Source organism: Chanodichthys erythropterus, chromosome 23, assembly GCF_024489055.1.
Source record: "Chanodichthys erythropterus isolate Z2021 chromosome 23, ASM2448905v1, whole genome shotgun sequence".
In the NCBI taxonomy this organism is placed as follows: domain Eukaryota; kingdom Metazoa; phylum Chordata; class Actinopteri; order Cypriniformes; family Xenocyprididae; genus Chanodichthys; species Chanodichthys erythropterus.
Window position 1 is genome coordinate 10,913,642 of NC_090243.1, and position 15,282 is coordinate 10,928,923.

The 15,282-nt window shown below is 39.1% G+C and overlaps 1 protein-coding gene across 9 annotated transcripts in view; it reads left to right on the forward strand.

The window, feature by feature from the left end:
• The window catches only part of map3k15 (mitogen-activated protein kinase kinase kinase 15), a 42,847-nt gene continuing 27,565 nt past the window's right edge, over nt 1-15,282 (forward strand). For 2 of the 9 annotated variants that reach the window (XM_067377711.1, XM_067377713.1), the window contains exons 1-16: nt 1-794; nt 1,920-2,059; nt 4,389-4,412; nt 7,524-7,601; nt 8,341-8,534; nt 11,670-11,838; nt 11,920-12,026; nt 12,153-12,323; nt 12,911-13,023; nt 13,131-13,290; nt 13,527-13,677; nt 13,772-13,879; nt 13,967-14,016; nt 14,241-14,336; nt 14,816-14,903; nt 14,988-15,121. In XM_067377711.1, coding sequence (XP_067233812.1) covers nt 488-794; nt 1,920-2,059; nt 4,389-4,412; nt 7,524-7,601; nt 8,341-8,534; nt 11,670-11,838; nt 11,920-12,026; nt 12,153-12,323; nt 12,911-13,023; nt 13,131-13,290; nt 13,527-13,677; nt 13,772-13,879; nt 13,967-14,016; nt 14,241-14,336; nt 14,816-14,903; nt 14,988-15,121 — 2,090 coding nt within the window. In that variant the 5' untranslated portion in view covers nt 1-487. Of the gene's footprint in view, nt 795-1,919; nt 2,060-4,388; nt 4,413-7,520; nt 7,602-8,340; nt 8,535-11,669; nt 11,839-11,919; nt 12,027-12,152; nt 12,324-12,910; nt 13,024-13,130; nt 13,291-13,526; nt 13,678-13,771; nt 13,880-13,966; nt 14,017-14,240; nt 14,337-14,815; nt 14,904-14,987; nt 15,122-15,282 lie in introns of those variants that run through there. The other 7 variants (XM_067377715.1, XM_067377716.1, XM_067377712.1 and 4 more) reach the window with 6 other exon arrangements.

Here is a 15,282-nt window from a genome sequence, read left to right on the forward strand (position 1 = left end):
TAGAGACTGCACATGCAGTAACAGCCGTGAGACTTTTCTCGCGCTCTAAACTTGCGCAGTTTTTCTCCTCTTATGAAATATACGTAACGCCTGAACGGAAGGACACACGTTTGAGGAAACGATCGGATCAGTTTGCAGAGAGGGCAGGAGGAATGACTTCCTCAAATAGGATGGTAATGCGTGTCTTTGGAGACATAACAGAGTGCGCGGTGCGCCTTAAGTTTCTCTGACTTCCTGCGCTTTCCGCGTTAATTCACAAGTGCTGCGTTTTGTATAATTGCATAACCGCTGGCGCAAACGAGATAAAACTGGACCGGATTGTAATATGTAGTGATGCGCGCTGCTTTAATGAATCGCAAGACGCTGGACGTCACAGCCACGCGCGTTTCCGTGCCACAGGTGCGCACTACACTTTGGTTATTCATTATTGATTAAGGGCGCAAAGAAAAGGAGGAACGCGCACAGGGTCAAAACAATTACTCGCACTATGGAGATCATGTCCAATCAACCCACAGCAGAAGCTGGTGGCGACCACACCGCAGCGGTTTCCATGTCTGCAGGCGTGGAGAGGGCTGATGTGACCAGCCCGAGTCCGGTGACCAAACAGAGGTCTCTGCGGGCGGTTTATGTGCTGAATGATGGACTGAAGGCAGTGGCCGCGAACAGCCCGGAATCCGGGGCGCTCCAGTGTCTCCAGCGCGCCTGCGACGCGGAGAGTGCCATATTAACTACAGTGACTTTTGGACGATTAGACTTTGGGGAGACAACGGTGCTTGATACTTTTTATGACGCAGGTGAGTTTGCAGATTTAGGACAAGGCTATAGTTCTAGAGACCCTCAACATTATACCCTTAACCCTTTGGGTGCCTCCCTTAGTTATCTGGCACACCCAGTTCATTTCTCTAATAACGCTGATGATTTGAATCATGTGTGCTGCTGGATTACTGAAACATCCATAATGTGCAATTTTGGGAGTATATATATATAAAGTTTCTCAAAATGTATACAAGATGTATATTATCAAGGGTAATGTGGTGTTTGGGTTAGGGGTCAGTGGGCTTTCCCATGGGAAGGCTGTTACTGTAAGGTCATGCCAGTCTCTTTCAAGGGATATTAAGAGTGCAGTTGGGATCTTCTGCCTCCAGCACATTCCTTTCCTGGAATTTACTCGCCAGGTCTAGTATGAAGCCTCTCTCGTAGGCGTGGTTGCACACATTTCTCTGGGTGATCAAAATGTGTTTACATATGAGCTTTAGGAGGGTGAGAAAAGTGGAATGTTTTTAAGTTTGATGTTGTGCACTTTTGTGCATGTAGAGTTTGCTACAGCATGGCTCATTTGCAGCACCTTTCTGGGGAAAGAAGGAACTCCAGAGGATGATCCCTCTAAAGTGCATTTTAGAGCAAAAACTTTGAATTCTAGTTCTGCAAAATAGAAATGAGCAAAATATTCTCTCTATATATGGTTCTGTGAACTAGTTTTCTTTTTATTGTATTTCCCGCTTCTTGTCTTTCCTAAGACTGTGAGTCATGCATCAGCTCATGGTTACATCAAGTCTGGTCTTGTATTTTGGAGTTTAAGCAATTGCATGGCTTTCACACGTGATTTCAGATATTTGTATAGTTTCAATAGAATAAGCACAGGTTTTGATTGACAGGAAAAGAACAAATATAACCATATATAGTAGAACAAATATGCCCCCTAGCACTATCTTTAAACATACTAAAGGTTATTTAAAGATTTTATTGTGTGTGATGTCATGGGAAGTCATAATAAACAAAAGAAGCTCATAAAAATGACATGCTTGTTTCTTAAATAACAGGCACTGAGACTGATGCTTAAAGTGTGCAAAACTACAGTGTTACTGAGGTAGTGGAATTCTGTACTATGGTTTGCTTACTGTGTCTCTGATTGATTGCAGACATTGCAGTTGTGGACATGAGTGATGTATTCAGACAGCCCTCCCTGTTTTATCACCTTGGTGTGCGTGAGAGCTTTGACATGGCCAACAATGTCATCCTCTACCATGACACAGACCCTGACACGGCACAGTCCCTTAAGGTGAGAATTATAGTCTTAAACACACTCATAAACAATACATGTTTACCTAGACTTCTGTTTTTTTAAAGAGGACCTATTATGACCTTTTACAAAGTCTTGATTTGGTTTTTAGGGTCTATTTAACTAGAATAGGTTTTCATGCTTGAATGTTCAAAAAACACCTTATTTTTCACATATTTTACACCTCTCTTCCCAGTCTGTCATTAACGCTCTGTTTAGTTCCTGTCTTTATGAAACCCCTCCTTCCAAAAAGAGCAATGTGCTCTGATTGGTTGGCTGAAGCAGCGTGTTATGATTGGTCAACCGCTTTGAGCATGTGTCACGCCCCTTACCATAACCGCAAGTTTCAACGCAACTCATTGTCACAGTTGTAAACACAACGGCTATCTTCTTTCACTTCTGGCATCTCGGCATTAGATTCCAGACAGACCGTTAAAGAACACGACACACACGTCTCCCGGACATCCTGTTGAATTCCACCAACCAGATGCTGACTTTGAAAATCCTGAAGTGTTACACAGTCCGTGGATGTGACGTCTGAGGCCGAGACTATAATTTTGCAGACCCTTTTCATGCTCATTTTCAGCAACATTACACAGTAAAGACGTCAAAAAATCATAATATGTCCTCTTTAGAGGTGCTGTGTCACGTTTTTTGATGCTTGATGATTATAAGAAAGCTTTGTGGTTTGATTTTCTCTAAAAGAGTAAATATTGTGGCTCTTTGTCATGGCCAACCAAGTAATATTGATTTAATCAATAGATTGAGTTTGAGGCAGGACTAACTGTTTGTATAAAGAGTGGAAGATTTGGAGGGTGTCTAGGAAACCTGCTTGGTAACTGAATATTTGTTTAGTGCTGCTGATTGCAGAAAAATGAAGTGCTGTACCTTTAAATAAAGCTATTTGTAATTACTACAGATGGTTTAGAATAAGAATTATCCTAAACCACAATCTTACCCCTAAAGAAAATCCTCTTTAATTAATAAAAAACATTTGCTTTCTACTTTAAAGACATCCATTGTATTTTTTAGCTAATTTCTAGAACAATATATATTTCTATTCATTAAGAAAAAAAAAACATTTACTTAAAGACTTTCCCCACTTTTGGCCATTTTCTGGGGACTTTTTTTTTTTTTTTTTTTTAATCAAATATAGCTAGGTTAATTATAAATTACATATTCCCATCTAGTGTTGTCAAAAGAAATGACCGCGATACCAAGTTGGTACTGACATTTTAAAAATGTGATGCTTTGAGCGCTGTTGAGTGGATTCATAAACATCTATGATTGGTCTTTGTGTTCACGCGCTCATCAGATATATCTGTGATTGGCTACAATGATCAATGCACGGGAGGATTTGAAAGTGCACGTCAGTGTTTGAATTTGAAAGCATTTGAATGCTCCTCTGTGTATCTGTGTAAGTCACTGAGCGTCACTGATGTCCATTTACAACATGTTTTTGAAGCGTTGATCATTGTAGCCAATCACAGACATATCTGATAGAGTATGAACACGATTGCCAATCAGAGGTGTTTACGAATCCACTCAACAACGCTCAAAGCGTCACATTTTTAAAATTTCAGTACCGACTTGTTATCGCAGTCGGTACTTTTGACAACACTATTCCTGTCATAACTTTTTCTCTAAGTGCCACCAAACAAATACTAACAAGGATTGGTAGGAGTTTAAACTTTAGAGCCTACAGGCTCTTACATTCACATTTAGTATCTTTGTCATCTGAACAAAGAGGCCGCCCACTACTAGTGCCTGACCTGCTATTCTCAGCTTAGGAAGGAGTTTATCTTTTCTGGGCACCGGACAGCAGAGCTGCCAGAACAACACGGTCTGTATTCGAACTAAGGCATGCAATCAGCCCAGGACAGCTGCACATGGCCACGTTGCCACAGAGACATTGGAAGGCATGCGTTCTAGCATACTGAAATGATGACAGTAACACACAAGGAGGAGCGTCACGCGATCTGTTTGTGTATTTGCTAATGTTCTGTCACGCTGTTGTGTCCAGCTGATTCAGTCCGGTTTCATTCACTGCACCATATGGCCATCAGTCATGGAATAAATATAATAAATGATATGAACGGTGGTTTAGGACTTAGTCCGTGATAGTCCTGGTCCTTGATTATGATTGGTTGAGCCGCGTTCTAAGCTATTGTAAATTACTCTAGAAACATACACCTGTGCTGTGACCGCATTACATCAATATAACTGTCCCACTGCATCTGTGTGTTGCAGCGTCTCTGCTTATTGCTTTAATATGCATGTATTTAGGGGAATTGAGTAATTATTTTATTTCTTTTTTTTTTTTGCATAGGACATGGTGGCACAGAAAAACACAGTAAGTATCAATACACTCTGAAGGATGTAATCTGATGAGGTTTGGTGTCCGTTGTTTGTGTGCCAAGAGCTTTGTGTGTGAGACTATTTTTGTAGCTCTTATGACATACATTTATGTGCTCTTCTGTGTCAGGTCCCTAAAATATATCCTCCACTTTACATGGTGGGCAGATCATTTCCTGAACTGTTCTTTACAGTACACTAATCTGTGAGTGGACACAGGGTTCTGGTTGGTCGCTGTGTCACATCTGTGAGAGTATTGCTGATTCTGATGAACCCATAAGGGCTCTTGAGATGTCATGGTACTTTGAGTTAGTGGGTGTTAGTGGTTTTGATAAAGGAAAGGGTCATTGAGTGTTCTTCTTTAAATAAACCTCTTATATTGAATGGTTACAGAGAGGAAGCTGATCTTGACAGCATTTTAGGTATGCGGTTCATTGAAATGGAAAATCAAGCAAAAGTTGGATCCATGCTAACTTCCCAACATCAGTTTTGTGAACAGAAATGAAATTCAACGTTTTCTCTTCAACATTCATTAGGAATTACCAAAGTCCCTTTAAGACAAGTCATTTCACTCGGCGGCCATCTTTGAAACGCCTCTTGGGCATTCTGGGCATCATGCCCTATCTCTTTGAATGGGGAAACATCAAATTCTCCAAAACTGTTCGCCAACCTTACGATTAAATTTCATATTTGAAATCACCAATGAAATCTAACAACAACCGCCTCATAAATTTAGTTTCTAAACGCTCGAATCATGACAAAAAAAAACTATTTTTCAAGCTGGATCAAGCTAATGCGCATGCGCAGACCTAAATGCGCGTCTCTTCGGAGGTGCGCGTCTGACTGTTTCTATAGAAACCGGCAATTCTAACGGCCGCTGAAGTGACGCGATGACTTTACCAGTCAGCGATTGGCTCTTATTTAGAAGGCGGGACTTATTCCGCCATATTGCGCGTTACACTTTCTCCCATTCAAAACAATACGAGTGACACGTCTTGTGTTGTGATTCCAAAGACTATAGAATCACTCAGGTTTTCCACCCAGTCATCATTTTTCATCTTTCTTAGGAATAGTTAACACAAGAATTCTGTCATTATTTACTCAACCTCATGTTCCAGACTCGTATGACATTCGTTCTGTAGGACAAGACTGTGACTCTGTTTTCTATAGTGATTAAAGCTTTCAAGTGCAAAAACACTGTCATATTAAAAGTGTCATAAAAGCGGTCCATATATCTCAGGGGCTACTTCTGGTGTCATGTGATAGCTTTGTGTGAGGAACAGGGTGAAATTTAAATCTGTATTATTTTCAGATGACATTAACTTCTAGTAACTTGAGCACTGTGTGAATAATAATTCATAAGTAAATTATTAAAAGACCAGTGAACTGGATCAGCCAATTCATTGAAAAGATTTGATTTCCATATCACTACTTCTCTCATAAATGTACTAAGGAAAGCTACGGTGAATGTCAAGTTGTTTTAGCGAATTTGCCTAAATATGTGTTTGTTCCTCACATCAGTGTTGTTTTTAGTATTATTTATATACTTTTATAGATTTATTATTTTGTGTTATCTCTTATTTTTATATATTCAGTTTTCATTTTCATTTTAATTTACGTTTTTGTTGTGTGCTTGTCAGTTTTATTAGTTTCTGTTTTAAAATATTTTTATTTATTTATTGGTAATTTTAGTACTTTGACTTTATAAATAAATAAATAATTTTTTTAATGTTTTTAAAGTTAAAGTTTTCCATATAATAATTATTTTAGATTTATTTCAATTAGGAAAATTAGTTTTAGGAACAGTAACTCCACTGCCTCACACAAAGCTATTGTGTGGCTTCAGAAGGCTTGCAATGAGAGCCTAAAACTAACTATCCGCCACACCTGCCAGTGACTTAAAAAAATTTATATTTTCATAAATATTTTTTACCGGCCATAAAACTGTTTTTGCAAAAACAGGCAGTAATGACATCAAAAAGTTAGATATTAGAGAAAAATCACTCTCTATTCCAATTTTGATACCACAGCTAAAACTACTAACTATGAAAATGTAAAACATGATTAAAGACAAGTAAACAGTGAGTAATAAAATAAGAACAAATAATCAAATTCTAAGCAATAGCACAAATAAATGCAACAGAACAAACATACATTTAAAATAAACAGGTAGGTTTTCAGGTACAGAAATTTAATAAAGTAATCCAATGTAAAACAATCACTGCATAGTCTTCACTTTCATCTAAATAAAGCTTAGATTAAAAGGTACAAAAGTTGTTCAGACAAGAGCAGTGAATGATTTTCTCTTTGTCCTTTGTTGTTTGATTAACATTAATAACAGACAGCAGCAGGTTTATTAGGCTTCTGTCACTTTAAGACCTGCACGGATCCAATATACCGATACTGTACACGTGCATTTCCTTAAGAAATAACTGACAATATTTACTAGGATAAATATCATTTGACATAATTTTGTTTGAATTTGTCAATAGAAAGAAGACATGAAAGAGAGCTCAATTCAATATTCCTGCACGGTCTGAGACGCAGCTTTCTGGGCGCACACTTCATATGTTTGCACACAGAAAACGTCTTACACTTAAATTGTCAAGGCTTAAACTTTTATGACGATGCAGTACTTCCCTGTAAACTGTCCTGAACATTGTTCACATTTGTTCAAGTTCACGTTCTCACAACATTGCATTATTAAAATTCATAAAAAGTATTGCCGGCCAACTGTTTAATTTTAGGTCTTGTAATACAGAGCATGAGTTGTATGAACTACATCTTTGATACTTTTAAAGTTTTTGCATCCTTTTGAAGCTTGAAAACTGCATGGAAAAGAGAGACTAGTGTATTTTTTGTAAATTTTTCCTTAAGAAAGAAGGTCTTGCAGAATTGGACCAACATGAGGGTGAGTAAATGATGACAGAATGTTTTGGATGAACTTTGCTTTTGTCCTACACAATCGCCGCTGTTTTCCTGTCTTCAATTAATACTGTGTAGTGTATATTCTTTATCTGTCCCTCTTTTTCTCTGTTACTTTTAGTTCCCTTCACTGTCTGCTCTCCTTTTCTTTCTTTTTCTCTATCTTGTGTGTTACCTGGAGTAGGCTGCAAGGCCAGTTAAAATGGGCTTCCCATGGGTCCAGTTGCCTCCTGAGTACAGGGGCTCCGGCCTAAGGAACAAAGTAGGTACTGCGTGTGTGCAAGTACATGCTGGAAAAATCCCATATTCATGTATTGGTATGCGAGTAACCACTGATGTCTGTCTGACTCACAACCTCTCTGTCTGGCTGACATGAGTCAAAGTCAGCAAGTTATTTTTTGCTGAGAAGCTTGGTTACTTTTAAATGATTAATCATCACCGTTAAGTGGATCCAAAGGCTTTGTAGTATTTTTCAGTATTTTTCTATTTTTTTGGATCCCCTAGCATCCCCTTGTGCACCCTTGGACCCCATTTTAAAAACCACAATGCTTTAGCGGGGGAGCCGAAGAATTTAAAATGTGCTCAGTATCTATGATTAGAACCCTAACCTAACCGTTTAAATAGTCTAGAAGTGTATCGTGACCATTTGGCTTGAAAGAGGCTTTAGGTGACCCCTTACATTTGAGGTGTTGATGCGGCAGAGTGCTAAGATGTGCTTTGGCCACCTCCTCCATTTCACTCTGGAATTCTGGGACAGTACATGATCACAAAGGTGTAAACAAGATTTCCTTAGCACTTCACATTTCTTGGCTGCCAGTTGCTGAGTACATGACCATTAACACAGACATTTCTGACAGTTTGTACTTTTACACAATATTACAGACTTTATATTATTATATCACAAGACTTTATATTCCAGTGATCTCTAAAGTGCTCCTACCAGCAAAGAATATTTCATTCTTGCATTTTTCACAGCTTTAGATTTTGTTTCTCTTTCTTAGGCCTCCAGTGGGAACTACTATTTCATCCCATACTTGATGACACCCAACAACGAGTACTTGTGCTGTGAGAATGTGGCCCAGCGTAGAGCATCAGAGTACATGCAACCCAACTGGGACAACCTTCTAGGACCTTTGTGCGTCCCATTGGTGGACCGCTTTGTCAACCTACTCAAAGACATTCACGTCACGTCTTGGTATGACTGCTCAAATTATGATCACTCTTGGCAGGATGCCCACTCTGTGGTCTTGCTTTCAGATGATCCTTTACAGAGTTACGTAACGATGTCATGCCATGTTTTGCTGAACATAAATCAAGCAAACATCTTCTAATTCTGTGACTGATAAACAATTTTTAGCACACGTCTCGTTGTCCCTGGAGTGAAGAAATGGGACTCAACCCAACTGGGATGTAGCAGTCATATCATCAAGACAGACATGCACAAGTGCATGCAAGATTTATTAAGAACTCTAGTAGCTTCTAACAAGTGTCAGGGTGTCCTTTCACCTGGAGCTCGGATATCAAAAGTTTAGAACTCTCACAGATTGTAGTGCACCCTGTTACATATAGTACAGAGTAGTCTCGTGTAGCTAGATTTGACTATTGTTCAGAAGTCTAACTCACTTTTTAGCTGGCCAAGAACACGTAAAGTAATGATGCTGCATGATGTTTCGAGGCATCAGATTGTTCCAAAAAGGTGTTTTCTACGGTGGCCAAGAGAGCTCAATGTGCTGCAACTGAAGAGAACACATGCAAATAGAAAAAACACCAACAAATTAAAAAAAACATCTTCATTAGGTGGACAACACATGTGCTTCAAATACTCACAATGCAAACAAATTCAGAAACACGCTGCAAATACTCACAGCGCAACCAAAAACAGAAACACGCTGCAAATACTCACAGCGCAACCAAATAGAGAAACACGCTGCAAATACTCAGCGCAACCAAATACAGAAACGTACAGAAACGTACAGCAAATACTCATAGTGCAACCAAATACAGAAACACGCTGCAAATACTCACAGTGCAACTAAATAGAGAAACACGCTGCAAATACTCAGTGCAACCAAATACAGAAACGTACAGCAAATACTCACAGCGCAACCAAATACAGAAACACGCTGCAAATACTCACAGCGCAACCAAATACAGAAACACGCTGCAAATACTCACAGCGCAACCAAATACAGAAACAGGCTGCAAATACTCAATGAAACCAAATACAGAAACACGCTGCAAATACTCAATGAAACCAAATACAGAAACACGCTGCAAATATACTCACAATGCAACCAAATACAGAAACGCGCTGCAAATACTCACAACGCAACCAAATACAGAAACGTGCTGCAAATACTCACAGCGCAACCAAATAGAGAAACACGCTGCAAATACTCAGTGCAACCAAATACAGAAACGTACAGCAAATACTCACAGCGCAACCAAATACAGAAACACTCTGCAAATACTCACAGCGCAACCAAATACAGAAACACGCTGCAAATACTCACAGCGCAACCAAATACAGAAACACGCTGCAAATACTCACAGCGCAACCAAATACAGAAACACGCTGCAAATATACTCACAATGCAACCAAATACAGAAACACGCTGCAAATATACTCACAATGCAACCAAATACAGAAACGCGCTGCAAATACTCACAACGCAACCAAATAGAGAAACACGCTGCAAATACTCAGTGCAACCAAATACAGAAACGTACAGCAAATACTCACAGCGCAACCAAATACAGAAACACGCTGCAAATACTCACAGCGCAACCAAATACAGAAACACGCTGCAAATACTCACAGCGCAACCAAATACAGAAACACGCTGCAAATACTCACAGCGCAACCAAATACAGAAACACGCTGCAAATACTCAATGCAACCAAATAGAGAAACGTACAGCAAATACTCACAGTGCAACCAAATAGAGAAACATGCTGCAAATACTCACAGTGCAACCAAATACAGAAACACGCTGCAAATACTCACAGGGCAACCAAATACAGAAACACGCTGCAAATACTCACAGTGCAACCAAATACAGAAACGTGCTGCAAATACTCACAGTGCAACCAAATACAGAAACACTCTGCAAATACTCACAGTGCAACCAAATACAGAAACGTGCTGCAAATACTCACAGCGCAACCAAATACAGAAACGTGCTGCAAATACTCAGTGCAACCAAATACAGAAACGTGCTGCAAATACTCACAGCGCAACCAAACACAGAAACATGCTGCAAATACTCACAGTGCAACCAAATACAGAAACATATAGCAAATACTCACAGCGCTTCAAATACTCACAGCGCTTCAAATACTCACAGCGCTTCAAATACTCACAGCGCTTCAAATACTCACAATGGAACCAAATACAGAAATGTACTGCAAATAGTACAGCCCACAACAGAATCGTTTCAAGGGGACCCCAACAAGTGTCAAACCTGGCTGGGACATGCTTATTGTGCAATGTCTGTTTGTCAGTGGTGTTGTTGATGACCTGAAAGGTGAATCTTGTTTGTTGTTGTTTGTTTTAACATCCTGCTCTTATGTGTGTTGTGAGTATTTGCAGTGCGTTTCTGTATTTGGTTGCGCTGTGAGTATTTGCAGCGTGTTTCTGTATTTGGTTGCGCTGTGAGTATTTGCAGCGTGTTTCTGTATTTGGTTGCGCTGTGAGTATTTGCAGCGTGTTTCTGTATTTGGTTGCGCTGTGAGTATTTGCAGCGTGTTTCTGTATTTGGTTGCGCTGTGAGTATTTGCAGCGTGTTTCTGTATTTGGTTGCGCTGTGAGTATTTGCAGCGTGTTTCTGTATTTGGTTGCGCTGTGAGTATTTGCAGCGTGTTTCTGTATTTGGTTGCGCTGTGAGTATTTGCAGCGTGTTTCTGTATTTGGTTGCGCTGTGAGTATTTGCTGTACGTTTCTGTATTTGTTTGCATTGTGTGGTTGCAGCTCATGTTTTGTCAAACTGATAAAGATGTTTTTTTTTATTTGCTATTCAGTGGCAGCAAGTTGAGCTCTCTGCCACCGTAGTTTTCGCAGCGCTGACATAGGACAACCTTTTTTAGTTCCCCAAAGAACCTTTCAATGAACAGTTCTTAAAAGAACAGTTTTCTTAACTTTAAGAACATTTTAATAATATAAAAAGCCTTATTCCACCATAAGAATCTTTTGTGAAATGAAAAGGTCCCATGGATGTTAATGGTTCTTAATGGAACCACAGATGCTAATAAAGAACCTTTTTCTGAGGCTTATAGTACCTGCAAATGTATCAATGTACACTAAATCCTGTTGTATCTTCCTTCTTGGCAGTGCTTCATACAAAGACACGCTCCTGAATGATATCCGAAAAGCTAGAGATAAATACCAGGGTGAGGAGCTGGCCAAGGAGCTTACCCGGATCAAACTCCGCATCGACAACACTGAGGTTTTGACTCAGGACATTGTGATGAACCTGCTTTTCTCCTACAGAGATATACAGGTATATACTGTAAACCAAAAACATCTAAACATTAAAAAAACTTTACAGCTAGTTTTAATGGTCTTTGGTCTGTGTTTACAGGACTATGATGCCATGGTTAAATTGGTACAGACCATTGAGATGTTGCCCACCTGTGATTTGGCCATCCAGCCCATGATTCAGTTCCACTATGCTTTTGCTCTCAATAGGTGACCACAAATCTGCATTGTGTGGTATATTCTCCTATTCAAATGCTTGGCAAACAGATATTTAACTTATACAGCCTTAATCTCAGGAACACATGCATTTATATTTGTGTATGTGTGCGAACACAGACGAAACAGCCCTGGAGATCGAGAGCAGGCTTTGCGTGTGATGTTGCAGGTTCTTCAGTCATGTGAGCACCCAGCACCTGATATGTTCTGCTTGTGTGGCCGTATTTATAAGGACATCTTCCTCGACTCTGACTGCAAGGACACCAAGAACAGAGACAACGCCATCCAGTGGTGAGTGTGTTAAATGCGCTGCTCAAAACTCACTGTTCAAAGGTGATTTGTTTATTATATTTTTATTTATTCATTTTTTTTTTTTATGAAGGAAATCATTAGGTTAGGAAGAATATCTGCATTAAATACATCAAAAAACAAACAAACAAAACCCTGGAACATCCTAGCACCCAATTGAAGCATACTAAAAACACAACACAACAGATAGTTGTAATGTTAATTGAGCAATGTTTATACATGAATAAAAAGCCTAAATTTAAAATCTGTCATCATGTAAAGTGATCTTTTCAGAAGAAATTATTGATTTCCTAGATTTTCAATGTTTGGACAAAAAAATGAGATAATATTAAAAATATCTATATGACAGTATATACAGCAGTTCTTATCCAAGGTATGTATGTGTTGCACACTTACACACAATAAAAATGAGAAAACAGAAACTTTTTTTTTTTTTTTTTTTAAGAAATCATAAGAAAAGCATCTGATCATAGCGATGTGGATATGTTTGCACGATCTCTGCAATTTGGATTTCAGTAAAGTCATGTCACGTTTATTTATATATATATATGTGTGTGTGTGTGTTGTAGGTATAGAAAAGGCTTTGAGCTGCAGCCCACTCTCTATTCAGGCATTAATCTGGCAGTGCTGCTTATAGTATCCGGACAGCAGTTTGAGACTTCCATAGAACTCAGGAAGATCGGTGAGGAGGAGCACACTTCCTGTATCCTGTTTCTCCCAGTCCATTTACTTCATTAAATGCACAGCTCCCACCTTGTCACATTCTCTCTCTGTCTCTCTCTCTCTCAGGTGTGAGGTTGAACAGTCTGCTTGGCCGTAAAGGCAGTCTGGAGAAGATGAATAACTACTGGGATGTGGGGCAGTTCTTTACTGTCGGTATGCTTGCCAATGACATCCCCAAAGCTGTCCAGGCTGCAGAGAAACTCTTCAAACTCAAACCACCCATATGGTACATATACAATATACCTGTAGAATATTTATTCAATATGTTAACTTTAAGAAATAGCTGGGTCAGATGGCCAAACAGTTCTGTCCAGATGTATTTCGCCAAAATACTGAAAATATGAATTTCAATCTGGCCACATCCTTCTTCTTCTACTCGTAATTTCTTGTCATAGGTCAACTTTCATTGCGAAAATGGCAAAATTGGGCTTTAATGCATCTCGCATTCTTTTAATCTTTCAGGTACCTGCGATCAGTCGTCCAAAACCTTCAGTTGATTCAGCATTTTAAGAAGCAGAACACTGAGCATTCTCCTCAAAGAGAGAGACTCAACTTCTGGATGGACATTATCGTGGAGGCCACACAGGGAACCACAAATGGCCTCCGTTTTCCGGTACTAAACCACCTCACATGAGTGTCTCATCCAGAACCACAATCGTATTGACCGAACAACATTTAACAGACTGGTCCCTTCTTCCATTACGCAGGTGTTGATTCTGGAGCCGACTAAAGTGTACCAGCCCTCGTACGTGTCCATTAACAGTGAAGCTGAAGAGAAGAATGTTTCAATATGGCACGTGTCCCCTTCTGAGACGGTTAGTGGTTAATGGTGACGTCATATTTGCTGAATATTGTTATTTTGTGTGCATATCATTGTTTGATTTTAACTGTTGTGGTTAAAGAAGGGAATACATGAGTGGAACTTCACAGCATTATCCATCAAAGGCATAAGGTGAGATTCTTTCTCTCTGTCTCTACCTTTTAGTTTAAACTAACAATAGTATTTTTAAAAACTATTCATTTTATTTATAGGTAATACAGTATACAATTTTAACATCAGCCATTAATTAGTTATCGGCCCAAATATGTTGTTTCAGCAGCAGTTCTTCCATTTAAATGTGGTTTATTCATGATCTCAGAAATATGAAACAAATCTTGCATCTTTCCACTCTCTAGCATCTCAAAATTTGATGAGCGCTGCTGCTTTTTGTATGTCCACGATAACTCGGATGACTTCCAGATCTACTTCTCCACAGAGGACCAGTGTGGCAGGTTGGTGTTCCTGAAATTTATATAAAATACATAAAAAATGAAATGCAAATGTGTCATTTTTGCTTAATAGTATAGTTTAATTGCATTATCGAAGGTCAGCAGCAAAGGCATTGGTTAATAAAGTGAGATTAAATACATAAAGTATATTTGTGTAATTTAACATTTAATTATTGCAGGTTTGTGGAATATTCTGAATTTGCTTTTCACTGCTTTTTTTATTTTATTTTGAGGAATACTGAATACTGTTTTTGTGCAAGTGAGATGAGTAAATGCATTTACTCCCAATTTCTCTCAACATGGGGACAGGAGAGCTGTCAGTCAATAAATGGAAAAACAAATAACTTGTATTATTTGAAAAAGTATCAGGATATTTTGTTGTAAATTTAAAAAATGGTTACTTGAAAAAAGTAGTCTGATTACATAACACGTTACTTGTAATGAGTTACCCCCAACATTGATCACTGATCTCCTGTTTGAAGATTCTGCTCCATGGTGAAGGAGTTGATCACAGACGGATCAGGAAATGCGGTCGAGCTGGAGGGGGAGGGAGACGGGGACACCCTGGAGGTGAAAACTTCAAAGACTCAACTGTAGTTTGTTCTTGGTGGATTTGTGTGGATTGGTGTTCTTATTTCCTGAGTTGTTTTGCAGTACGAGTACGACTACAATGAAAATGGCGACAGAGTGGTTCTAGGTAGGGGAACTTACGGAGTTGTCTACGCAGGGAGAGACCTGAGTAACCAGGTGCGCATTGCCATCAAAGAGATCCCAGAGAGAGATAGCAGGTGAGATATTTATGAAAGCATGTCTGAAAAGGCCAGCATGAATGTTCAATTGCATATGTTATGTTTTAAGTGCTGGTGTTTCAGTCAGGCTTCCTAAAAAGATAATTCTGTTATCATTTACTCACCAACATGTTGTTTTTAAACCTGTATGACTTTCTTTC